This window comes from Aquila chrysaetos, chromosome W, assembly GCF_900496995.4.
Source record: "Aquila chrysaetos chrysaetos chromosome W, bAquChr1.4, whole genome shotgun sequence".
Lineage (NCBI taxonomy): Eukaryota > Metazoa > Chordata > Aves > Accipitriformes > Accipitridae > Aquila > Aquila chrysaetos.
Window position 1 is genome coordinate 3,402,244 of NC_054457.1, and position 27,285 is coordinate 3,429,528.

The window sequence follows — 27,285 nt, forward strand, 5'->3', positions numbered from 1 at the left end:
TGTCACCCCCATCTACAAGAAGGGCTTAAAGGAGGATCCAGGAAATTATAGGCCCATCAGTCTTACTTCAGTCCCTGGGAAAGTTATGGAACGAATCCTCCTGGGGGCTATCAAGTCAAATGAAGCACGTGATTGGGAAAAGCCAGCATGGATTCACCAAGGGCAAATTGTGCTTGACAAACTTGATCGCCACCTACAACAAAGTAACCTGCTCAGTTGATGTGGGGCGAGCGGTGGACATTGTCTACCTGGATTTCTCCAACACTTTCGATACGGTTTCCCACAGCCTCTTCCTAGAGAAACTGATGCATTACGGTCTAGACAAGTGGTCCATGCGGTGGGTGGGGAACTGGCTGACAGGCCGCACCCAGAGGGTGGTGGTAAATAGCTCCTTTTCAAACTGGCAACCTGGCACAAGTGGGGTCCCCCAGGGATCAATATTGGGCCCAACGCTGTTTAATACCTTCATAAGTGATCTGGATGATGGGATCAAGTGTATCCTGATGAAGTTTGCCGATGATACCAAACTGAGTGGGGAAGTGGACACTTCAGAAAGGAGAGCCACCCTGCAGGAAGACCTGGATAGGCTGGAAGAGTGGGTTAACAAGAACCTTATGAAGTTCAACAAGGACAAGTGTAAGGTCTTGCACCTGGGAAAACATAATCAAGGAGTGCAGCACAAGCTGGGATCTACCCAGCTGGGGAGCAGCTCTGTGGAAAGGGACCTGGGGGTCCTGATGGACAACAAGCTCAATATGAGCGAACAGCATGCTGCTGTGGCAAAGAAAGCCAACAGGATGCTGGGTTGCATCAACAAGGGCATCACCAGCAGAGATAAAGAAGTCATTATCCCACTCTACTCAGCACTTGTCAGGCCACACCTGGAATACCATGTTCAGTTTTGGTCCCCGCTATGCAAAAAAGATGTGGACAGGCTGGAGAGGGTCCAGAGAAGGGCCACAAAGATGATCAAAGGCCTGGGAAGCCTGCCATATGAGCGAAGGCTGAGAGAACTGGGTTTGTTCAGCCTTGAGAAAAGAAGGCTTAGGGGACACCTTATCACCATGTTCCAGTATTTAAAGGGTGGCTACAAAGAAGATGGAGACTCCCTTTTTACAAGGAGTCACATGGAAAAGACAAGGGGTAATGGGTACAAGTTCCTCCTAGGGAGATTCCAACTGGATACAAGAGGAAAATTTTTCACAATGAGAACAATCAGCCATTGGAATAATCTCCCCAGGGAAGCGGTGGATTCCCCAACATTGGACACACTTAAGATTCGGCTGGACAGGGTGCTGGGCCATCTTGTCTAGACCGTGCTTTTGCCAAGAAAGGTTGGACCAGATGATCCTTGAGGTCCCTTCCAACCTGGTATTCTATAATTCTATGATACAGTATCTTAAACCCTGAAGATAATACAAAGTGCACAAACTGAGCTGTTGTCATAGTTCAAACTTTTCTTGCAGTCTGAAATATACTTTCTACTGGAGACTCATTTTACATATAATTTTTGGTGATTAGGTAACTACGTATTATTTTAAAAACACAAACACAAACCAACAAACAAACCTTCTCCTTCCCATCCTTACTAGTTGAGATATCTCTCTGCCTATGAACCCTGGACGGCATATGACTATCCCCTTTTAAAGTTCTTTTCACACTTTACTGGTGGCTGCTGGTGCTGCTTTCACTTCGTAAGTTTTGTGCATGTCCCCATTCAGAATCCCCCTCAAAGAACAAAACCAAATCATGAACACAAAACAAAAAGAAATAACTCAACAGTGCAATGTAACAAAACAAATAGCATTCTAACAGTTTGGCAAGTGATGAGTTCACCTGAGATTAAGTGATCTTTAAGCAGTCTGTAACAAAAATGTTGCTTTGCAATAATAGCAGAAAGGCAACAAATTATTAAAAGAAATCAAGAAGGTATACAATCTTGATAAGCCTCTTACTGGTTTCCTTCTGTTATCTCTGCCCCCACCCCCACATATCTGTTGCTTGTCTACTACAGTTGGCTGCAAAACAGCAAGAAGGATTGGCTTAAAGGCATGTGATGTTTGTAAATAAATCCACAATAGGATCCAAGCTGAAGAGATGATACATGATCAGCCTACTAGGACAATTCTGAGCATGTGCATATGCAGGTAAAGTCCAGGCTACATTAAATTTAAAAAAAAGTCAGTGCATTTGTCAGTCTTCATCGCCTTTTTTTTTTTTTTGTCAAAGCTTTCTTTTGTTCCTTGTTGTGCAGATCACAAACAATTGGGGGGGGGGGGTAACAACAGTCCATCATAAATGAGAAAAAGCTGTAGTGACACTGAACTGCATAACATAAGCAATAAGCATGTGCAAATTTTCAAATCAGAAGCAGCAGCCATTTCTCTCTTACAACGTGGTTTGAGTGTTTTGAAACATGACTGTACACTAGGTAAGGTTGCTCCTAGTATGTGCCACTATTTAAGGGAGGGGGCCTCAGGTTTTCAAGCATGTGGAACAGTCCTATGATGTGCTGCAGGTGTCAAAGTATGATCACAGGTTGTTTTCATTTATTCACTATACAAGCATAGCAATACCATTTCCTTTAAGAGCAAGTCTCCACTATGACACCTTGATCTTCAACACAGCAGGTGTGATTCAAAACCCAAGTCAAGTCAGCTTTTTATGGATTCCTTCAACAAGAGGGGCAAGATGGTCTCTCATCTGTGGGCTGATCTGGGTTTGGATCAATCTAACCAAAAGAAAAAAAAAAAACCAAACAAAAACCCCCAAAACAAACAAACAAACAAACCCCAAAACAACCCAGTGCGTTTTAGAATCAACTGCTAGAAATAAAAATGAAAATTCACAAGTTAAAGACAACTATAATGATATATGGCACTCCCAGTCCAAAGGTTATTGAAGTAATTGAAAAACTTCCAGTCAGACAAAACTTTGGATAAAAATTAATAGAAATATTAATATTAGATACAGTGGAAGACTTTAAACTACAGGTTGATGGTAATTTAAAGATAAGCATGAATAACCAATATAAAACTTAAAAAATTTCTGCTTTACTAGCACAGAAGTCTTTTGAATTATCTGATATACACAAAAGTTGACATATCACTAGAAACATAATTTAAGAAATATTTAATTGATTTGAGAGAAGCAGAGAAGTTTTGCTTGAAAAGGCAGAAAGTTATCAATAAAAAAAAAAATCATTCTACTTTTTAAATTAAAAGTAGTTAATCCTCAAATATCCTATGGGATGTTTCAAAAAGGTTATGTGTTCTAAGCCTTACCTCCTCTTCCTTGCTATAGGAGAAAGGAGGGGTACAGCCTGCTAACTTAGGTCTCAAAAACTGGATGGTAAGAATAGTTTAAGTGTACAGTGCATCTCTTCGATAATGTTGCATCAGTTAACTTCATATAGCCTTTTTTTTTTTTTTTTAAAAAAAAAAAAAAAAGCTTCTTTCTAAATCTTAAAGTACCTAAAAAGAAAAGGACTCAGGAGTTGTGCTCTAGAGTTAAACTATAGCAGAGTTCTTAGGAAAGTGTCTAGCACACAAAAAACACCCCTCTGCCCGCTCGTTAGCACAGTAGTGTTTCAAGGTTGGGGGGGGGGGGGGGGGAATCATGCTACATAATGCTATTTTCCTAAAGCTGATGAATTCAGGCAAAATTTGGCCAGAGAACACGTTTTTCTCTTTTGTCCTATATCACTTCTTTTTCTTGAAAAACAAACACGAAAAGCTTTGAAATTTGCATCTCATTCATACATTTTTAGTTCTGTAAAAGCCAAAAGCGTTGAAGAACTGTATACTTCAGAAAACTTAAGTCAGAAATGAATACCAGTATGTCACTTCTACATGAAGCTTCTGAAAGCCCTACATCCACAGAACTTAAACACACATGCAGGTAAAACAGTTTAGTGGTTGCTATAAAATGTTAGGAAGCAGTAGAGGTGAAAGAGTTGAAACCTTATTTTTTTATTTTTAATACACAAATTAAAAAAAAAAAAAAAAAATGTTGCTAAAATGGTAAACACCACTTTGAAAATTTCAAGAAAGTATTAGACTAGGGAAGAGTGCTGCCAAGGAAAATTACCTTCCAGGTCTGCAGCTGCAGGAAATAGCATGATAGAGAAGCCAAGGCACCTCACAGAGCACCTTTTAAATTTAAGGTTGCAGAGTTCATGTTAAAAATAAACCTAAAAAAAAAAAAAAAAAAATAAAAAAAGGGTAACCCATGCTGTAAAACAGGCATGGAAAACTCTTGATGCAATTCATTTGCATCTTACAAACAAACAAAAATCCTCCCCAAAAACAACTTTTTCCATGTTCATCATTTTAATGGTTTCTCCTAATTTTAGGAAGGAGAAACAGCTTCCTAAACTTATTCCACAAAACAAAACAAAACAAAAAAAAAATCAGACGCAAACAATACATGAATCATCATGTTCTGACAGATATACCTACTTCTGAATATAGGGGTGGAGGCAGAAAACGGAACTCCTGGATGTATGCAAATAATGGTCCTTGAAGGGCTCTCTCAAAATCATCAAAAGCAGCTATAGGTGCAAGGCTGGACTGTCTGTTTTCCTCTGTGACCACTTCTGCATAGCTGGGAGGTGCTGAAGGGAGACGGTACATGCAGTTCAAACAACAAGTTCTTAAGCATGTCAAAATATATAACATGACAAATATTAAACTTTAATCACTGTAAGATTCACCAGCAGGCAGGTGACTTCTTAAAAAAATTGTTAAACAAAAAAAGGGAGACTAGACTATTTCATTTTATTCTAATATTAAGCTTATGTTCAAAAACAGACTGACCACTGTTTTTTGTGGCTTAATTATCCCCTTAAAGTTTAAAGCATACCAAACAATTTATTTCTGTACAGGTAGGAATGACAGAACATTGCAGTCCTCTGGACTCGAGAAGTCTCCAGGTCTGGGATTTGTACTTAAAAAAACCACAGTATATTAGATATGTGAAAACAGAAGGAAAGAAATATATAATTCTTTCTTTGGCCATAAGAGACTTCCCATAGAAAAGAATATTATCTTTTCACAAAGCCTTGGCTACTAAGGCTGGTGAGAGACCCCAGAAACTGCTATTATGGGTTGCAATGACTTATAACCAAGGATGCATGCAAAATGGATACAAACATTTGCTTGTAATAGTAGATCAACTGTCTGGCTGGGTGGAAGCCTTCCCAACAAGAAAAGCTGACACAGGGGGAGTAATAAAAGCTTTATTGAAAGACATTATACCTAGATACAGGGTTCTAGAGTCAATTGAGTCAGACAGGGGTGCTCATTTTACAGCAAATATAATCAACTATACAAATCACTGGAAATAGAGAGAAATTTACATACCCCCTATCACCCACAGTCTTCATGACAGGTAGAAAGGATGAACAGAACATGAAAAGAAAAAATAGCAAAAGTATGTGCACGCACTGGTTTAAAATGGCCAGAAGCATTAAACTTAGTCCTATGGGATGTTCAAAACACACTGCAAGAATCCATAGGACTAACACCAGCAGAGAAAAGAAAATTGGATACGCCATTCTCGCGTCAAATGAGTGGTGAATAGCCAACCAGCTGACAGATTCCTGAAAATCAGCAAAGAATGAAGTGGGATATTTCACTACTCCTGATACTGTTGATTCTGGTGACTACTACAGCATGGCTAAGTATGAAATTAAAAAGGATGGATACTCCAGAGTGGTGGAAAAGTGATAAATTTGAAAAGAAAATAATCCACATAGAGTATACAAGACCCAGTTTCTCAATTCTTGAAAAGCCTAAAGTAGGGACTCTCATTTTTTGTTGTGAATTGGATAAGGTGTATGATGTAACTGTGACAGAGGTAGTCAGAAAAATTAGATCTCGTTGTCCCAATGATACCAGTTGCTGTTTAACACTTGATTTCAGGTGTTGTGTGGCAGTTAATGGTGAAGTTGGCAATGTACAAACTAACGTTATCTTGTGAAAGAATTGACCCGATATCAACTACAGTCCCTCTAACTACCACAATGAATCCAACCTCGACTCCGCTAATAAGAAAAGCATTGATCCCACAAATATCTGAAATTGGACCATACACTATCAAACATGTAGGGTAACAAGAAGTGTTATTTAATCCCTCATGGTCACTGAAACAAGTAGAACTGTTGATACAAGTTAATGTTTCTACAATCAAACCAACCTGTTCGCCATTCCCAAGTACATCCTACGCAGGATGGTTAGCACGGTTACACGAGCAAACCTTTACCCCCTCGGACAAACAAAAAGATGCAACTGGTATCATAGGGACAGGATTAGGAGTCTTAAATAACATAAACGCTGAAGTGCTTGTAAACAAACTGAGCGCAACCACAAGTGACTTAAGCAAATTAGAACACCCATTGCAATCCTCTCTGTTGGCATTAGGGACTAATCAATGGCTTGTGTCTGATATCCTACCTCAGTGGGAAAAAATTAATGAAAAAGACCACCAGATTATTGTAGATGCACTTGAAACAATCCAAGGCAACATTTCACTAGCCCTTAGCTGTATCCAAGCTCAACTGTGGATGCAGTCTACAGTAGCAGCAATTATAAGAGAAGGCGAAGAAGGCATTTTACCCACAGAGATTCAAAAGGCAATTTGGGACAATGTAACTAAATTTGAAAGAGAATTCCAATCCTGGTGGTATTTAGTCAATTTTACTTATGACCCCATCAACAATAGGGCCACTGCTTTTGTCTTAACAATACACGAGGCCTCGGTGTACACCATATACCCAATCGTTGAGTTAGGATTAAATCACAATAGAACTGTACTCTATCCATTAGAAAACAGAGTATGGGCCCAACAGATTGGGAACAAGTGGCAAACTGTTGATATTGGTGCTTGTGTTGCACGAGACCAGTGAGGATTTGTCTGTGAAAGCAACACCATCAAAGCCCAAGACACTTGTCTTGATACTGAACAAAAAGTCTGCCATTTTGAAATACATCCCGATGAAAACCCCAAAACAGTACTTGTGTATATTGGAAAGGGATGTGTTTGTATGAGAACCCTTCACGAATCTCTATTCGTAGATAACATTACTGTAGATACAAGTAATTGCTCAAATACAAATATTTGTACCTTTACTGAAATTACGGGATGTGACTTTAATTATTCAGCTCCTGTCACATCCCACCAGTTGCTCCAGTCTAACTATACATTATACCAAGATTTGTTGCCCACTCCCATAGGAACGAATCTAACACTAGTAAAGAAACTATTACAGCATAGTGAATTACAACAAGTATTAAAACATGCAAGGGATGATGGACAGAGTTCTAATCACTGTCCACCATGATGCAGAAGAGATACATCATGTCTTGGAAAGAGTGAAGAAGGATGGAGAACACCGCTGGTGGGAAACTCTTTGGGTGGTCACCAACAGCTACGGGAATCTATAATCACATGCTCCACCCAGTGATGATCTTGTTAGCTTTGATTCTATTATGTCTGTTACTTGTAATAATATTGTATATAAGACTATGGGCAGTAGTTAAACGCCTTGAAAGACTTCAAGAGTTCTTTTTGACATATTAGCAGGAATGCTTAATAAAAACAAAGGGAGGACACTGTTAGGAAATACTAGTCGTTTAGCTTAAATAAGTAAGTATTAAAGCCTGTGGGCTTTATTACGAAAGGATGTAATTCGACTCTGTTAGCAAGACTGCAATGAATAAAGCAGACAAAAACCAAAACAGACTAGCAAATTGATTGGGATTTGTATTGTCAAGTTACCTTCTGGTCTTTCAGGCAGTGTCAGACCAAGCCAATTCATGTTCATGCTACCCTGGCTGCTCACACTTGATGTTCTGCTACCAAATGGATGTAGAGGAATGGTACCAATGACCAGCGGTAAGTTAAGGAATAAATCCATAGCTCCTGGAATATCAACATATACCTGAAGAAAAATGAAACGAGCGTATGATTAAAATGTGGGGTTTTATCAGCACTTCATAAGTATTAGTCTAAGCTGTCTTTCTATGGAAGTTTCCATGAGGAGCTTGTTTCTAATAGTCTCTTTTAGGGCCCATGCCCCTATGGAGACATGAACTCTTCAAGTTAAGAGAAGAGTCTTAACACGAGGCCTCACATGGAAACACAGTCTACTCATAAAATGCTTGCTTAGTTGACACACAACTGTTTTAAGAACTTGCATGATTGTCCTGGTTTTGGCTGGGATAGAGTTAATTTTCTTTCTAGTAGCTGGTATTGTGTTATGCTTTGGATTTAGTATGAGAACGTTGATAACACACTGATGTTTTCAGGTGTTGCCAAGTAGTGTTTAGTCTAAAGTCAAGGATTTTTCAGCTTCTCATGCCCAGCCAGCAAGAAGACTGGAGGAGCACAAGAAGTTGGGAGGGGACACAGTCAGGGCAGCTGACCCAAACTGGCCAACGGGATATTCCATACCATGTGACATCATGCCTAGTATATAAACTAGGGGGAGTTGGCCTGGGGGGGACCGCTGCTCGGGAACTAACTGCGCATCAGTCGGCGAGTGGTGAGCAATTGCATTGTGCATCACTTGTTTTGTATATTCCAATCCTTTTATTATTACTGTTGTCATTTTATTATTGTTATTATCATCATTATTATTTTCTTCCTTTCTGCCCTATTAAACTGTTCTTATCTCAACCCACGAGGTTTTTTGGTTTTTTTTTTTCTTTCCCAATTCTCTCCCCCATCCCACTGGGTGGGGGGGAAGCAAGTGAGCAGCTGCATGGTGCTTAGTTGCTGGCTGGGGTTAAACCACGACAATGATTTAAAACTAAATTTACTTACCAGATCTCCTGTGAGGACACTAATACCAGAACACGTATTTCTTTCATAACTAATTATCACAAAATGCTGTGCTAGGAATTTGTATGGAATGTTGGAAGCTACTCATTCTCAAGAGTGAAACAGACCACCCAACATACCATCAATGAATACTCCACATGGATTATACTACAGTCAAGGATTGAAGGGGAAACAGGTGGAATTTTCAACTGTTTGCCATTCCAGGTTTCCGTTTTGCCAGATGACAAGGATTCCCCACGGAGGTTGGCAACAAGCTGTTTGACTTCCTTCATTTTCCCTTTGGCATAGAATGCCTGTGTTTGGTAAATGGTTGCCTTTGGCACCACCATACGGGAAGAGCAATTCTCAATCTCAGCAAAGATCTGAATTGATTCACCTGAAACAAAAAAACCCAGAATTTCAAGTTCTCTTTACGTTTACAAGGCAGCTTAAGCAAACTGTCACATTCTGTATACTGTTAAAACGCACCAGATGCCGCTATCACTGCTCTACCTGGAAAAACATCCGCTGATACTAATAGAAGCAAGATCCCCATGAGCTGTTCTAAAAGGAGAAAAAAAAACCAACAACAAAACAAAAACAAAAAACCCTGAACCCAAACAAAACCACAAAACACCACCACCACACACACCACAAAAAAAACCAACCCAAAACATACCAGTCTAATAGATGAGGTCCTTTAACAATCTAGAGATACAAGTAGTGCTGTCTTAGTTAACAGAGTATACTGTAAAGATTGCTAAATGCAGACTGAGGTGGTAAAAATATCCTTAATGTTTCATTTATATAAAAACAGTAAGTACAAACTCTAGCTTTAAAAGGGAAGGAAAAACATATCTTATAATTACTTCTATTACATACCTGGGGTATAGCCCTTTCTTTCAATTTTGGCACTTAAGGATATCGGGCCTGAGGTACAAAGCCAACAACAGAGAGTCTTTTCTTTTGTGCCTGCTTGGGGTGACTGCAAGAAGAGAAAAATACTGTCCATTAAATTAGGAGCTCCATGAATCTCTTCAGATATTTAAATCAACACAGGAAAATAATCATTTTCATAATGCGCTTATTATTACATATTTTGATAAACAAAGCTACTTTCACAGGAAAAGTCTCAAGCAATTTAAACAGTATTATACAGATACGTTTGCCCCAATTCCATTGCTGTATTAGTATTGCTTTTCTGCCATCCTCCATACTACAGCCATACTTAAAACAGTTTTTAATACTAAAAAGAAATATTGTATAGCTTAAAACAAAAAGCTTCATAGCCTACACATCCCAACATACTGTTGCAGAGCTTTTCATTTAACTAACAGTAAATTAGAACATCTTCACACTTTCCATTAAGCTGTATTTCAGAAACAAAATAACTAAGTTAAACTACTGTAATCTTGACTCCTGCTATTTCTTCGGTTTCTGAATGATCCTGTTTCATCTATATTAAAAAGACTTATTTTACACAACATCAGGATTTAGGGCTTGATCCAAAGCCCATTAAAGTCAAATGGGAGACCTTTGATTTTAATGGAGTTTGTGCAAGGTCCCTTTGCAAGCCTGATTTTTCACCCATACACACAAGAAACCTATTTCAATGGACTTCTACATTTTTTTTTCCTCTAGATTAAAATTTGAGGAAGGGATAAAATAAAGGATTTTTAGGCCAGACTGAAATCAAATCCTCATTGAAAGCAGTTGTGATATTAAAGTTATTTTAATAAAATGAAATTTCAGGAAAGACTTATACAGAATTGTGATCATTTCTCCCCATCAGTAGAAAACTATCCATATGGAAATTATCAATTATGCACTGCAGTAAATTTTTTCTTTGCATTTTTAAGTTAACAGTCCCTCACTAAGAGTTGCACTGTTCCTTCCATAGATTATTCTTTACTTATAGTTGAAGAGGAACAGTTCACCAAATTTTCTTCCTTAATGAGATTCTACAATTTAGTAGTATCAATTTAGATCATCAAATGCTTTTTATGTATCGTAAAAATCAAGCAACTCCAAGTACAGGATAACTTGGCCTTCAAAATGCCAGCAGTTAAAGAGTTGCTAAACTGATATAATACTTAAAAGAAGAGCTGTAGTTAAACTAGCAAATAAATATGAGGTAAAATTACATGTTGATGTTGTTTCAGTTATTATACTTTGTTATTTTTATGCCAGAAAAAGAATGAGTAATTCTGTTAGTTCTTACCAGTAACGAAGGAGTGTTGATATCTATATGTTCAAAGACTGTAAATTCCTTCTTTAGTTTTACTGGTAGAAGCCAAGGCCTATGCAATTCAGCTTTCACCCAATAGCGCACACTGCCATGTCTGCCTTCGAATGAGGTAGCAAGTGGTCTGTGCAGGACAAAGGTCAAAGTTGAGTAAAATTTTTCTCTCTTTCCAATAACGATACAATTGATCAGATTGGGACATTGTATTCTGTAAATAATTGTGTATTATTTACTTGGCTGGTATCTCAGTGGTTTATTTTAGCTATAACTGAGTGCTTTTGTAGTTTGTTTTGCCTTAAGTACGGTAGTTAAATATTTCAATTTAGAGTTCTGAATAGAGGCTATTTTGAGCATCTTCTAATTTTCCTTTACCCTGATGAGGCCATCTTAAAAAAAAAAAAAAAAAAATATATATATATATAAAAAAAGATAAAGACTATTCTGCTCTGAACACTGAAAGACAAAATTAGTCCTTTTAGGGAGTTGGGGGGGGGGGGGGGGGGAGGGAGAGAGAGATGTGGAAAAGGACTCCAAACCTTGCAGCATTACCCTTTTTTCCTTTTCTCCTTCCCCCCCCCCCCCCCCTCATCATCAGATGAAGGACACAAGATTTTTATATTCCAGTCATGTCCAGTTAACTGTAACTTGTCTTTTCCTAACATTTTTTGCCTTTAATCTCAAAGGAAGAATTTTTTTATATTGCACTATGTTTGAAATGCATCATAATAAAAGATAAATTACGGGCAAAGCTTCCCTCCCTAACTTCTATAGGAAATAATACTAGCTGTGCTAGTACTTTACTAGAATGATTCTTTCTGCTACAGGTTTGACATCTCTATTTGCACATCTGAAATGCTTACTTTTTTTTTTTCTTAATAATGCAAATGAAAGGATTTTCTAATCAGTCTTCAATGTTTCATTCTGCCCCAGTATCCTTTAAGGCAAAATCAGTAAGGCCAGTCAGGGTCTTGTTTTTTTTCACTATTGCTTTGTATTTGGTTGTACTGGGTCTGGCTGGGATGGAGTTAACTTTCCTCATAACAGCCCATATAGTGCTGTGCTTTGCATTTGTGGCTAGAACAGTGTTGATAACACACCAATGTTCTAGCTATTGCTGAGCAGTGCTTGCACAGCATCAAGGCTGTCTCTCCAACACCCCATTCCCAAAGGCCAATAGGCTGAGTGTGGGCAAGAGGTTAGGATGAGACACAGCCAGGACAGCTGACTGAAACTGACCAAAGGGATATTCCATACCATATGCTCAGCAATAAAAGCTGGGGAGGGAGGGAAGAGATGACAGGGATGATACAGACATTCATGGTTATGGTGTTTGTCTTCTCAAGCAACCACTACACATACTGAGACCCTGCTTTCCAGGAAGTGGCTAGACATCTGCCTACTGATGGGAAGTAGTGAATTAATTCTTATTTTTGCTTTGCTTCCATGCACGGCTTTTGTTTTTCTTATTAAACTGCCTTTATCTCAACCTCCAAGCTTGTCCATCTTATTTTCTCTCCCTGTCCTGTTGATGAGGGGGAGTGAGGGCGCAACTGCATGGAGGGCTGGCAGCCAGCCAAGGTCAACCCACCACAGTGGTTTTGTTTTAAATAAATTTTAGAAATATTCTATGGATACAAAATAGCAAGAAACAGTAAGGAGGCAGTGTCAAACTAGTGTTCTTCAGGCCTTTTATTACCAGCCTTCATTTTTTCAGTATTATCAAAGATGGCTTCATAGTTATTCCTTCAAGTCACTTGAAAAGAACTTCAGTGTTTTAATCAATGCTTGTGCTATTTTACTGGTCATCTATTTAATCTCAAACATAATACTCCATATTCACATATACTGTTTTTCTCTTTCATATTTCATAGAATCATAGAATCGTTTAGGTTGGAAAAGACCTTTAAGATCATCGAGTCCAACCGCCAACCATGCCCACTAAACCATGTCCTGAAGTGCCTTGTCTACACGCTTTTTGAATACCTCCAGGGATGGTGACTCAACCACTTCCCTGGGCAGCCTCTTCCAATGCCTGACAACCCTTTCAGTAAGGAAATTTTTCCTAATATCCAATCTAAACCTCCCCTGGCGCAACTTGAGGCCACTTCCTCTCATCCTATCACTTGTTACTTGATAGAAGAGACCAGTACCCACCTCACTACAACCTCCTTTCAGGTAGTTGTAGAGAGCAATAAGGTCTCCCCTCAGCCTCCTTTTCCCCAGACTAAACAACCCCAGTTCCCTCAGCCACTCCTCATAAGACTTGTGCTCCAGGCCCTTCACCAACTTGGTTGCCCTTCTCTGGACACGCTCCAGCAACTCAATGTCTTTCCTGTAGCGAGGGGCCCAAAACTGAACACAGTACTCAAGGTGCGGCCTCACCAGTGCCAAGTACAGGGGGACGATCACTTCCCTAGTCCTGCTGGCCACACTATTCCTGATACAAGCCAGGATGCCATTGGCCTTCTTGGCCACCTGGGCACGCTGCTGGCTCATGTTCAGCTGGCTGTCAACCAGCAGCTTTCCAGCCACTCTTCCCCAAGCCTGTAGCATTGCATGGGGTTGTTGTGACCCAAGTGCAGGACCCGGCACTTGGCCTTGTTGAACCTCATACAATTGGCCTTGGCCCATTGATCCAGCCTGTCCAGACCCCTCTGTAGAGCCTTCCTACCCTCAAGCAGATCAACCCTCCCTCCCAACTTGGTGTCATCTGCAAACTTGCTGAGGGTATACTCGATCCCCTCGTCCAGATCATTGATAAAGATATTAAACAGAACTGGCCCCCATACTGAGCCCTGGGGAACACCACTTGAACATCCCTTCCAACTCAAGGGAATATCGGTATCATCCTTATCACTTCTTATAGATGAGATTTTCACCTGAACCTTAAACTGACTTCTAAAAGTCTCCATATATATGGGTCTTCTTCAGTGTTCCAGTAATATCTACTGTAAAGCCCTGTACTATTCACTGAAACTGATCCGTAAAAGCATTTATTATCTACAGGTTCTGCTAAAGCCAGCCCCTCTAATAAGCAGATGGTTTATTAGCTTTAATATTAGGTATTAGTCTAATATTCTGCCAACTTTTTTTTTAACCTTAATGACTTCAGCGCTTGGCTTTTACAGTAAAAGGCTCCTCCTGTCTCCTGTCTTTCATCTATTTCCAGACCCTCTCTGTTCCTTTATATTTAATTTTCCTGCAACTTGTGTTTTAGCTAATTTCCACGTCGGTAACTCCTCTACCTATAAATCTTCCCTTCACAATGTATACATTAGACACCTCATACATTTTGTGTGTGTGTGTGTGAATTTATCTTAAGACTTCTGCTATCACTCCTGCTTCACCTTTGCTTTCTGAGACAAGTGGGATTAGGTATGGGAACATTTCTTGCTTCATCCACCCATCCATTTGCTTATTTCCATCCTGGCTTTTTGCATAAAGGTTAGCCTGAGTACATATATCCTATTTAAAACTAGAAAAAAATTCTCTTATTTTGTTCAAATATGGTTAAGCTTGCCACATCTGTTTCAGACTGAGCCCGAACAGTTAAGCTGTTATCTTATCACTAGTTCTGATGGCCTGCATGGCTCCAGTAAAATCTTGTTTCATTTAGAAGATACCTCAGCCACTCTGCAGGACTCAAATGACACAAATTCCCCTCCCTTCTCCTGTGAAGGGGTAAAATACTACAAAGACATAATGAGTCAACAGACCTCAGTCAAAAGAGAGAGTAACCAACTGGGCAACAATGAGCTCCTGTTTTGTGAAAAACTCTTAACCAGTTTAAAAGCAACCTCTTCAGTTTAATGAGATTATGTCCTCTATTGTATGTCTGAGCACAACTCCTACTACCACTGAAAAGGTTTCCTCTCCACCCACAAGAATTTTTCTTAAACAGGTATGTATCTTAGCCTTCTCTCACACAAGCTGTGTAGCGCATGTAAGTACTTACATCTGTGGAAGCTCAAAGCTGAATGCATATTCATGCCTTCCTGAATGAATGGTGTGAAGGCCTTCTTCAGAATTGTCATCATCTAGGAGGGAAAAACCCAATATGCTATTCCACCTGTGAACATTTTACACAGCATAATATATTATATAGGTTTCTTTTCCAGAATAAGAGGGATTTATACATTCTTTACAATACTAAGAACACAGCATCCCAGAAACAAGTATCTCCAGTCCATTTGTATTAACTGCTAGATGTATGGCTGCAGAATTTTTAAGGTTAGGCGAGATTCCAAGATTCACCTTACATAAAAGCAGAAGTTAACTTGTTTTAATTTATGATCTTGATTCCAAGTACTGACATAGTTGTAACTACTGCCATTTCAAGGTCTGCCTGAAAGATCTGTAATGGAAACTATGTTTTCCAATATGATTTCTAGTTAAAACTTCAAATGAAATAGAGCTCTCTAATACTATTAAAGTGATCTTAGTATTGTCTGCTACATTAATAGATTAAATTTAGTAATTCAGCTTCCTTCTATCTCCTGCCTAGCAAGTGTCCAAAAATTGATTTTAAAAAAAAAAAGTGCACAAGCACCACCTAGAAAGTACCAAACAAATTCAGGGGCACGAAAGGTGGCAAGCTGTCCAATTAATGTTGTTTAGAGCTAACGTATCAAAAATTCAAAGTTTAGCTCGATTTTGCTTGGATAGCAGACGCAAACATTTCCTAATTTCAACAAGAAAGCTGACCTTGGTTTATAGTCATGATTCCTTGTATTGCTTTAAATGCTCCAACAAATTTGTGGTTTGTTCTGATATAATTACCATGAAACCAGAAAAACGCTGATTCCATCAAAATAGAAAGTTATTTAGACAAAATAATTGAGCATCTCAAATACAAAAGCATTGGGGTACGTATTGGGTTTGCGTGGCAAGGTTTTGATAGCGGGAGGAGGGGATTACAGGGGTGGCTTCTGTGAGAAGCTGCTAGAAGCTTCCCCTATGTCCGATGGAGCCAATGCCAGCCGGCTCCAAGATGGACCCACCGCTGGCCAAGGCCAAGCCAATCAGTGACAGTGGTAGTGCCTCTGGGATAACATATTTAAGAAGGGAAAAAAAAGAGTTGCTGCAGCACAGAAACGGCAGCCGGAGAGAGGAGTGAGAACATGTAAGAGAAACAACCCTGCAGACACCAAGGCCAGTGAAGGCATTATCAGGCATTGGAACAGGCTGCCCAGGGAAGTGGTGGTGCCACCATCCCTGGAGGTGTTCAAAAAACGCGTAGATGAGGCGCTTCAGGACGTGGTTTAGTGGGCATGGTGGTGTTGGGTTGACGGTTGGACTCGATCTTAAAGGTCTTTTCCAACCTAAACGGTTCTATGATTCTATAAGAAGGAAGGGGAGGAGGTGTTCCAGGCGCCAGAGCACAGATTCCCCTGCAGCCCATGGTGAAGACCATGGTGAGGCAGGCTGTCCCCCTGCAGCCCATGGAGGTCCACAGTGGAGCAGATATCCACCTGCAGCCCATGGAGGACCCCACGCCGGAGCAGGTGGGTGCCCGAAGGAGGCTGTGACCCTGTGGGAAGCATGCGCTGGAGCAGGCTCCTGGCAGGACCTGCGGACCCATGAAGAGAGGAGCCCACACTGGAGCAGGTTTTCTGGCAGGACTTGTGACCCCGTGGGGGACCCACGCTGGAGCAGTGTGCTCCTGAAGGACTGCACCCTGTGGAAGGGCCCCATGCTGGAGCAGTTCGTAAAGAACTGCAGCCTGTGGGAAGGACCCATGTTGGAGAAGGTCGTGGAGGACTGTCTCCTGTGGGAGGGACCCCATGCCGGAGCAGGGGAAGAGTGTGGGGAGCCTTGCCCCTGAAGAGGATGGAGCAGCAGAGACAACATGTGATGAACTGACTGTAACCCCCATTCCCCGTCCCCCTGCGCTGCTTGGGGGGGGGGGGGGGGGGGGGGGTGGTAGGTAGAGAATTCAGGAGTGAAGCTGTGCCTGGGAAGAAGGGAGGGGTGGAGGGAAGGTGTTTTGAGATTTGGTTTTATTTCTCATTACCCTACTGTGGTTTGATTGGCAATAAATTAAGTTAATTTTCCCCAAGTCGAGTCTGTTTTGCCCGTGACAGTAATTGGCTGAGTGATCTCTCCCTGTCCTTATCTCTACCCACAAGCCTTTTGTTATATTTTCTCTCCCCTGTCTAGCTCAGGGGGGGAGTGATAGAGCAGCTTTGGTGGGCACCTGGCATCCAGCCAGGGTCAACCCACCACAGGGTAATAAAAACACATATAGTGGGATTATGCAAAAGACACTACCTATTGTTAATAGTCTGAAACATCATGAAGGAACGTTGGTACGTTTTAAGATTTTTTGTTTGTTTGTTTAGTTCCCATTGTCCTACAAAAATGCTGATGCTCTAATTTCTTTAGCACACCAGAAATGCTGAAACAAACCTATGCAAAAATATAAACACACTATACAAATGTATCCTCAGCATGTAACATCATGAAATAACAATCTTCAATACACTGAAAGAGCAAAACAATGTCTATAATGGGGTTTTTGCTAAAAAACACTTGGAGGTTTTTGTTTGGTTTAGAAAAATTAAATATTTTCCTTGCACACGAGTTTTTTCATCCCTTCTTCACTTCCTTCCTGCCAGATCAGCAGTCTCATTGAGCCTGAGCAGCAGCAGCAGAACTGTGGTAAACAAGTACCGGGCTGTCAATCACAGACTAGGCTGGAGCAGGAGAGGACTGGCCTAAACAGGCACAAGCAGATCCCCTTCCAGCTACTCATATGCATACAGTATACGTTACACCCCACCATGACTACCGCAGAGGTAAGGAGAGAGGGAGGGGCACCGCCCATGCCTCACCATCTCATCTCCTCATACCACAGGTCCATGCTGCTGGCTTGCCCCGGCCTGCCCTGCACTATGCGCAAGGTGACACCCCAGTCCTGCACTTCTCTCAGGAGCGCGTGCTGACCATTACTGAAACGCGATTACGGATAGCGCTGGCCAGGGGCACGGGAGGGGAAAGACAACCGAGTGAGGTATGTGAGAGGCTGCAGGGCCATATGTCCCAATGGCCACCCCTGCTCACAGCCCCTTGATGGCCCAGTGGATGTGCATGGCAGGAGCTTGAATGCTTATTGTCTGTCCCCAGAGATGGACTTTCCCAAGAAAGGCAGTGTGCCCTCTGAGCCATCAAGGCCGACATTGCCAGGCAGACCCTGTTCCCAACAAAAAGTGACCAGGGTGACAGCACTCCCCCTTAGCAGCGCAGCGCCCCCAACGTCCTACCAAGGCCGCGATCGGATCCATAACCAGGGGGTGGGAGGAAAGGCAGGCAGCATGGGAGAAAGCAGTAACTGCTGAATTGAAACACCCCACCCCCCAGTTTCCCAGCAAGGTAAACTTGTACTCCTCACTTCACAGCTAGTGCCCCCACCCCGTGCATACACTCTGCTAACTCCTCAGGGAAGCGGGGCCCGGAGCACCCCCAACCCCGCACAGGGCTGACCTCGGGGTAGCCAGAGCCCGTTCGCCCCGCCCCCACCAGAGTGTGGGCAAGGGAACCTGCTCCCTCAGCCTCGCTCTTCCCCCCACGTCCCAGCCCCCTATAATCAGCGGCTGGCATCGCCTTAGCAACAGGCTAACAAACCCCAGCAGGACAATGACAAGGCGGGGACAGGGAGCGGCCTTCCAGACTACGCTAGGGTACAAGGTGTTGAGTTAAACTCCACTCCGTGCAGCGAGTGTTCGCAGTCCTGCCCCTGCAGCCGAGAGAGGGGCAGCGGTGTCCCGGGACATCTGCTTAAGTTTTTACGTGCCGCACATGCAGTGGTGCGCACCCTGTCTCGCTTCTGGTGTCGGAACGTGTCAGATCTGTCCCTTCCCTGCCACCTTTTGTTCCCTTTCCAGCCAAAACCAAGCACCTACTATCGGGGTCAGCATTTGAATCTACAGTCCACATGCAAAGTCATTGCTGCTGCTTAAGCAGACAGTTAGAAGCATGGGGTCGCCCTCCTACTTGTAAGCATACATCCTGCTATGAACGACTCGTGCACGTTTCTGTCATCTGCAAACCAGAGGTGAACGAACTTTCACACGAGAGAATTATTTCTAAGGCGGCAGTATAAAGAACATTTGAGCTACAAAGCCACCTCATGAGTGACCCGTGCTTGCTTGCATCACGGTGACATAATTAAAATCAATAGCAACTCCACTCTGCTACAGTATTTACTTCAGAAGCGCTTAATAAAAGGCTCAATGCAATCTGTAGCCGAACTTCTTTAAAAATTGCATTTTACTGCAGAGGATCTCTGCAGTAAGTATGCTGCATATTTAAAAAAAAAAAACAACAAAATCAAACACAAAACCAAAACAACACACCAAAACATCCGACCCAAATTATGTAATCAGTTTTAACGTTTTATTGTGCTAGAAATTAAGTCATCGCCACCACCTGACGTGTGCAACCAATCTGCAGAGAGGAGTACTCCCTCCCTTCTTCCCAGGACCGGTCCCAAACAGGATTGAACCGCTTCTAACAAAGGCTGGAAACTTCAGAAAAAAAACAAGCTTAGAGTCCCTTATACTTTCACAACGTAACTATGCGAACAATAGATTAGCAAACTTAAGACCCACAATCCTGCTCACAATGTAATACCCCATTTCCATACCCAAAATAAGGGAATTTGCAGGGCACTTTCCATTTCTATAGGGACTTAGCAGACCAGGTTTTCATTGAATGCAGGTTCCAGAACTCCCCAACTCAGAAGCGATGCTCTGATTGTACAACCATGACCTCTTATTTGGCCTTTCATACAGATTTTTACATTTGGGTCCCCCATAGAGGGGTTGAATAAAAGAAATGAAAGTAATTTACAAGTATACTAGTTTAGAACAAAGGAAGAGATGGAAAATTACAGGTGGGGTGGTGATAGTATGTCAAAGTAAGCCACAGGGAATCTTTTATCTGACAACAATGAACCAACTTTAAAAATCATCGCATATCAGTCTGAAAGTCAGACCTGTATCTATTATGTATCAAAAAGTCTAGTGTTATATTTTAATTACACTTGTGATTCGATAGGATGCTATCAAGAAAGTAATTTACTGCATATCTGGTTTTGATTTAACAGTTATTTTCCCCATAGAGAAACAAAACCTGCTAATAACACTAAGAAAAAAAAGACACTGCATATCAAAAAAAATGTATTAAAAAATGCAAATCCTTATGAAAAGACTCTGTTAAAAGGCAGGTATTTTAAGAAAGCCCTGTTTGCAGGTACTTTGAAAATACACCTCAACACGGTTTTAATGTTAAGTAAACGTTCAAATAATCGAAAATAAAACTCAAGAACATAGCCAGCATTTCCTCATCTTTAGAAACAGTGAACTCTATGAGACTTGCATATTAAAAAGGGATAAACCAAGACGATGCAAAGATATGTCTTTTTCTGGAAAAATGTCTGCATGTAGTGAATGAATAAGTGAAAAGCTTACCTCTTTCGTGCCCGAGTAGAACGTCCTCATGGTTAAAATACTCTACTTCTTCAGTGTAATTTTGTGTATAGGCAGTATTGGATCCAGCATTTCTAGATTCAGTCCAACGTACTTTTGCACGTCCTCTTGCATGAATTTTAAGAGATTTTACTCTAATATCCCCAGTAACTTCTAAACTGACCCTTCCTGAGACTGTGTCCCCGCTAGAATAGACAGGGATATTGCTGTCATTGAGACAGTCAAAGCTTATCGTCAAACTCTTCACCTTTCCCAGCACCATACTTTATAACAAAGTCTATAAAAATATACTGTAAGAAAAAAAAAATCAAAGGCCTCATACAAAATGCGATCCTCACTCTAGACTGAACAACGCCTCTGCCACGCAAAGAGCCTGCCAACAAGATCAGCGTGTCCCCTACAAACGCTTCATCGGAATTACTGAGGAGACAACAGCCGCCCAGCGCTGCGATCTCCTCACAAAGACAGCTGCCCACACGCTACCAGCTCACTTTGCGAACAGCTTTGTGAAAAACAACCCCGTCGCGCATGCGCGAGTCGAGTCGCGGCGGCGATTTCCTCCGCCGCTTGCGCGTATCTTCCCTGTCGTGTGCGTTTTTCTTGTGTTATTGCTTCCGTCTTGCGCAGAGAGTCGGAGCACTCCCTGGTGGAGCCAGGGCTCCACTGCGAGCTTGCAGTGCGGTGTTGAGATAGGTACTGAAGAACTGAAAGAAAAACGTCTGTGGCGGGGGGTGTGAGGGCTCCTCGTCCGGAGGGCTTCGACGTCTCGTCTCGTCTCGTCTCGTCTCACTGCCTGGCATGGCCTGGGGGCCCTGGCTGGCTGGCTGGCCGAGAGGTGTCTCGGAAGGAGCTGGTAGCTGAAATCGGGCAGCGGGCGGTGAGCGCCGGGCCCCGGAGTCTGGCCGCTGCCGGTACGGGTTCTCCCTCTCAGCCACGGGTTGCCTGGCTAACAGCAAAAATAGCAACGATTCTGTCGGGGTAATGCTCGGCATATCGCCCAGTTACAGATCTCGCCCAAAGCTTTTGTTCGTGAAGCGGCTAGTCCTGACCAGGTTGTAGGCAGGGAGCCGGGCCGAGGCCGGCAGCTAAGCGGGGCACGGCCGCCTTTGCCGGCCTGGCCCTTCCCCCTCTTCCCCCCTCCCCCCCAGCAGCACCCGCCGTATTCACTGAGGGGTGAGGGTACAAAAGCGAGGCATTATGCAAAAGTAAACATATAAATCTCTATCAAGGTGATGTTTTCTATGTTAATCCTTTTAAATATAATTGTTCTACAGTATCTTAGTTTGGGGTCTGGTTTGTTTGCTGCTGCTGTTGGGTTTTTTTCCCTGTGGGAATAAATTTCCTGGATAAGGAAATGGCACCATTTCTTCCATTCATGGAGTTCAGACAGGAGGGTCACAATTCCTGTCCTTCCAGTTCTGGGTTCATTGTCACCATGTACCTCTGTCAGTGTGGATCTGCACAGAATTTAAAGTGCACAGCACTTACCTTCTGCAGGTCCTTGAAGATCCGTGAAGTTTAAAGACCCAAATCTTGCTAACCAAGTGGATATTCATATGGATTTTTTTGTATACATGTTGATAAGGAAGGGGACCTTCTTACATAATTTGTGTAATCGACAGGGAACCAAATTGTTCCCCAACATTGTGTAATTCGTGTTAAAAATTAAAAGAAGACAATAAGGCTTACATACCAGTCGGGAAGGGGGAAGGGACATATAGTGATTGAACAAATGCTTTGTGTAAAAGAGCAAGGCTTGCTTAAATGTTGCGTAAAGGTCACGGGGAAAAGGGCAACGGCTATAATTTACCAGATAAGGAGGTTAACTCTGCCACGACTGTACTTCTCTACATCACAAGACATTCCCCCTTGAGAAGATCGACCGAATCTGCCCAGCAACAAACCTACACCAGTGAAGAAAGAGGAAGCGGGACAAGGCGGAGACTCACAAGAAAGGGGTACATGAACTGTATAAAAGGAATGTAACTATAACAGGAAGTCGCGAGCCATAGGTGGAGCGCAGACTCCCCGGCCGCCCAGCGCTGCTTGCTTGCTATTCTCAATAAATATATGAATTCTATATCGAATTGGCTCTGTCGGTTAATAACAATTTGGTGACCCCGACATGATCAGAGTCAGGCTGGTGCGTGACCCCAAACTCGGGAGGGCGCCCCCATCTTTGGATGGTCCTGGGTTGGCAGGTCCCGCTCCAGACTCGCTCTGACCTTCACGGACCCAAATTACCTGAGTGTAGCAAGCAAGGAAAGAAAGATGAGCTCTCCTAACACCCTGTAAAATCGTGCACGAAGATCCAGGCGGCAGAGATACATAAGTATAAACCGCTGGTTGGGGACGGGATTCCTTGAGTGTGCGAGTGTGTGAGACACAGAAAACTCTGCGAAGCGAGTGCGGACCTCTTCTAGGTGCGGTTCCAATCTCCCGCGAGGGACTTGGCCACCGAAGGAGGGAAGCGAAAGGTATTGAGAGAAAGAAGGCACCTCAAGACGATGGGGCAGAAAAAGAGTAAAGTTTCTGGCCTGGGAGGGGACTCACGGAGAAGTACCCTCAAAAAGGAGGAGAGCCATTTACCTGATACACCGGTAGATAGTCCCTTGGGATTAATGATTAAATATTGGGATGATTGGCCATCTCGTAAAGGGAAAAATAAGGAAAAGATGATACATTACTGTATGGAAATATGGGGGGGGAACAGATTAGGGCTGATAAATTGTATTGGCCAGTCTTTGGGTCACTTGAGGATTGGGTATGTCAAGCCCTGAATATATATGTGAACCAGAAAGAACCTTTTAGTTTAGAAGAAAGTGAATATGCCAGCCTCTGGATAATATCCTCGGCTAGGAATCATATTTTTGCCTTAACCGAAAAGAAAAAGACGAAGGGACCCCCACGCGAACAGTGGGACCCAACTAACCAACCCTCCCCACCCCCGTATGTCCCGGCTACAAATCCCCCGCCATCCCCGAATCCATCACCCCCTCCATCCCCACCCCGAATATATCCTCAATTACCCACTCACCCGACCCCTTCTGCCCCGGCAGAAACAGAGGGGATGAAAACCTGGAGTAGGACTCAGAGAGACCAGGAAGCGACACAGTTATTGCCCCTAAGAGAAGTTGCCATGGGGGGAAATCAGGGTGGAGTGGGATTTGTATCGGTACCCATAAATTCTGGGGACGTCCGAGAATTTAAGAAAGAAATGGGAAGTTTACTCCAGGACCCTTTAGGGGTCTCCGAAAGACTAGATCAATTTTTGGGCCCTAGTGTTTACACCTGGGATGAAATTCAGGCTATCTTAAGGATACTCTTCACATCTGAGGAAAGGGATATGATTAGGAGATCAGGGATGAGACACTGGGACCAAAAACATCAGCATGGACCCCAGGGAGATGTGAAATGGCCCCTACAGAGACCAAATTGGGACCATCAAGTTGCAGGAGATAGACAGAATATGAGTGATTTAAGAGACATAATAATTCAGGGAATACGAGAAGTGGTTCCCAGAGGTCAAAATATAAATAAGGCCTTTAATGAGTATCAGAAAAAGGATGAAACGCCGACTGACTGGTTAGAAAGATTAAGGAAAAGCTTGCAATTGTATTCGGGAATTGACCCTGATACAGCCGTGGGTCAAGCCCTGCTGAAAACACAGTTTGTGGCTAAATCGTGGGTGGACATAAGGAAGAAATTAGAGAAGTTGGAAGACTGGCAGGACAGAGGGTTGGACGAGTTGTTGAGAGAGGCTCAGAAGGTGTATGTACGCAGAGATGAGGAAAGTCAGAAGAAGCAGGCCAAAATTTTAGTTGCAGCCGTCCGAGAAGGACAGAGAGTTAACAAACCAGGGTCCATGAGGACAGACAGCAAGGGACCCAGCAAAGAAGGAAAGCCAACTAGACCAGAAAATAAAGAAGCAGGAATTGAATGTTATTATTGTGGGAAAAGAGGGCACTTGAAGCGGAATTGTAGAAAGAAACAACAGGATGAGCAGATGTTTAAAAATGAATAGGGGGGTCAGAGGCTCTACTTACTGGGGACTAAAACATCTACGGAGCCCCGAGTAAAATTGAAATTAGGTCCCCAAAAGGAGGAGGTAGAATTTTTAGTAGATACAGGAGCCGAGAGATCCACCGTTCAAAAACTACCCTCCGGTTGCACCCTTACTAAAAACACCATAAATATTGTAGGTGCAAAGGGAGAACCGTTTAAAGTATATGAAACTCAGGCTATTGAAATAGAGGCTCCTCAAAAATTTTGCGTGGGTAAATTTCTGATGGTGCCTGAAGCGGAATATAATCTTTTGGGAAGGGATTTAATTGTTAGTTTAGGGATTAATTTATCGTTGGAGAATGATAATCTTGTGGTGAAGTTGTACCCTTTAAATCCCACTGATGAAGCAGAAATCAATCCTGATGTATGGTATTGAAACGGGGAGCCAAAGGAACCTTAGTAGATATAGTAGATATATGGATGTAGATAGGAACTGTTTAATAATTATCTAGCTTATAATGAAGTTAAAGAAATTTCAGTAGAGGTAGACATGGCCCAAGAGGATGAGAAGTGATGCTTAATGTTTGCATTGTTGGCCCAAGGGGATGAGAAATGATGCTTAATGTTTGCATTGTTGAGGATGGCTGGGGCAGGAGATAGTCCCTGATAAGAAGCAGCAGTCCACCCCAAAAACCAGCCAAGACCGGCCTTGTGACTTTTGGAACTAATTTTAATACGAAGCGGGGATAGATCATGCCTATGTATAGGCGTATTGCGAAACTCCATGCATATGTAACACTTGACTGTATAAATTTGAAGCGAACTGCCGCGTCAGGTGCGCATGACTTTGGTGGGACTACCCCCCGTGCTGCCCAGCGCTGAATAAACATACCTACTTTACAATCTCACTGATTGTGGAGTCCGTTTCCGCACGTCAGTTTGGCGAGCCAGCCAGGAGACTCTCTGCTTGGCTGCGGGACCGACTGCGGAGCGGACGGCCCTCGGCGCACCCCGAGCACTTTCCTCGGAGGAGCCTCCGCTGCCAGCCGCTCACCGCGGGAGCAGACAACGACCTCCTGAAGCTGCGGACCAAACGGTATGTTTCACAAAGGGAGCCTGTAAAGGTACAGGCCGGGGCAGCTGGTAAATCGCACAGAGATGTCTGGCGTGCAGCAAAGTCCCCGTATGGGAGGAGGGTACCCTGTATGGTAACAAGGGGGGATTTGCTGACTGATAGAGCGGCCGCCAGCGATCTTGGGGGGTAGATCGAGCAAATCCGGGGTGACCGCTGCATTCCAGTATCAGGAGCCAGGATGGACCCGTCGATGACTGGTATATAAGAGGCAGGAGAAGGGTAAGCGCACCCCCTCGCAATTGCGCTTGGTACATTTTTGGGGTAAGTGGACCCCCTTGCAATTGCGCTTGGTACATTTTTGCAGCTGCTGAAAGGTTGTCAACTGGAGCGATGACTGTATGATGTGAATGATTGGAAATTTAATGTTAAAGATTTTGTGTGAGTATGTGGAAATGTTATGTTGAGATTTATATGTGTATATATGCTTGTTAATGTGTAAATGTCTAAAACTGTGAATTGAATGTTTGAGTAAAAGAGACGCAGCTCAGCTGCGGAGCGTGTGTGGACTTCTGATCCACAGTTTCGTAACTCCACAAGGGGTACGGCCGGAGACGAACGAAGTGTGACTCACTGATGATTTGGAACTTGAATTTATATGTTAGCGTTGTAATTGTAAGTTTGAGTTTGATTATCTTAATCATGTTGTGGTGTTGGTATAAGAAAGTCCCTGTATGGTGTATCGCATAAATGTGGGTATTTGAATGGTGTCTTTTACATCCAGGAAATGAGTGTATGCCCTCATATGTCCTGGAATGTGTGTGGTGTAAACAGAGGTTGCAAATAGATTGTGGAGGGGATATTGAATGCCCTGAGTGTCAGGTTTGGACTCCCTGGGATAAGAGGGGATGGGCTACGTATATAATTGAGATTGTTTGTGGTTGGAAAAGTAGCCGAAATAGTGAAATTGGTGTGTGGAAAGGAAAATTTAATCCCAGAAATTCGGGACGTGTGGGAGGAAAACTGGGAGAAGACTATAAAGAGGTGTGAGAAACAATTTGCATGGAAGCTTATTAAAAGGAGAAGTTATAAAATGGGAAAGAATCAAGGGGGAATATTGAGGAAGAGTCCTCTGGGTTGTGTAATTGCCCACTGGAAAGATATTGTTGGGACCGGAGGTAGGGAAAGTAAAAAGAACCTTATTAAATATTGCAATCAGTGGTGGCCATTGTATAAGTTAGAAGGTGATGCTAAGTGGCCACTTAATGGGTCAATAGATTATAATACTCTATTACAACTAATGCTGTTTTTAAGGAGAGAAGGAAAATGGGATGAGGTTTCGTATGCAGACATGTTTTTCACCCTCCGAAACCATCCGGAGTGGCAAAGGGACTGTGGAATGGTACCCCCACAGGACCCCATGGTGCTTGCACTTGAGCAAGAAAACAACAAGGAGCTTAGAGGTAAACTGAGGCGGTGCTGTTCGGCATGTAATATTGGACAAAGATGTACAAAGCTAATTGATTTGTTTAAGCCTCCCCCTCGACCACAGGAACAGGATGCAGACTCGGATAGAACTCCGACCCCCCGCCTGGACAGCAAAATACCCTTTTCTACTGCTGACCTAGGGGAATGGAAAAAGGTTGCAAAAG

At 42.7% G+C, this 27,285-nt stretch overlaps 2 protein-coding genes across 5 annotated transcripts; one reads left to right on the top strand and one right to left on the bottom strand.

Moving 5' to 3' along the window:
- Nucleotides 1–1,814: 1,814 nt before the first annotated feature.
- LOC121232781 (arrestin domain-containing protein 3-like) lies at nt 1,815–21,176 on the bottom strand. Of its 4 annotated transcripts, XR_005931685.1 has the most exons (9): nt 20,539–21,176; nt 15,024–15,105; nt 11,045–11,192; nt 9,706–9,808; nt 8,964–9,220; nt 7,780–7,942; nt 4,461–4,615; nt 4,090–4,192; nt 1,815–2,731 (listed from the first exon to the last, which is right to left on the bottom strand). XR_005931685.1 is itself a non-coding variant. In XM_041121238.1 (8 exons), the coding sequence occupies exons 1-8, from the start codon at nt 20,816–20,818 to the stop codon at nt 2,675–2,677; spliced, it is 1,245 nt and encodes a 414-aa protein (XP_040977172.1). In that variant the 5' UTR covers nt 20,819–21,176; the 3' UTR covers nt 1,815–2,674. The 4 variants fall into 4 exon arrangements, 3 of the variants coding, with proteins under 3 accessions (XP_040977172.1, XP_040977174.1, XP_040977173.1); XM_041121238.1 differs by lacking the exon at nt 4,090–4,192; XM_041121239.1 differs by lacking the exon at nt 1,815–2,731 and having other exon boundaries at nt 3,441–4,192.
- A 2,063-nt stretch (nt 21,177–23,239) lies between these two features.
- LOC121232782 lies at nt 23,240–24,941 on the top strand. The gene is made up of 2 exons (XM_041121241.1): nt 23,240–24,346; nt 24,456–24,941. Exons 1-2 carry the CDS (start codon nt 23,255–23,257, stop codon nt 24,525–24,527), a joined length of 1,164 nt encoding a protein of 387 aa, XP_040977175.1. The 5' UTR covers nt 23,240–23,254; the 3' UTR covers nt 24,528–24,941.
- Nucleotides 24,942–27,285: the final 2,344 nt, after the last annotated feature.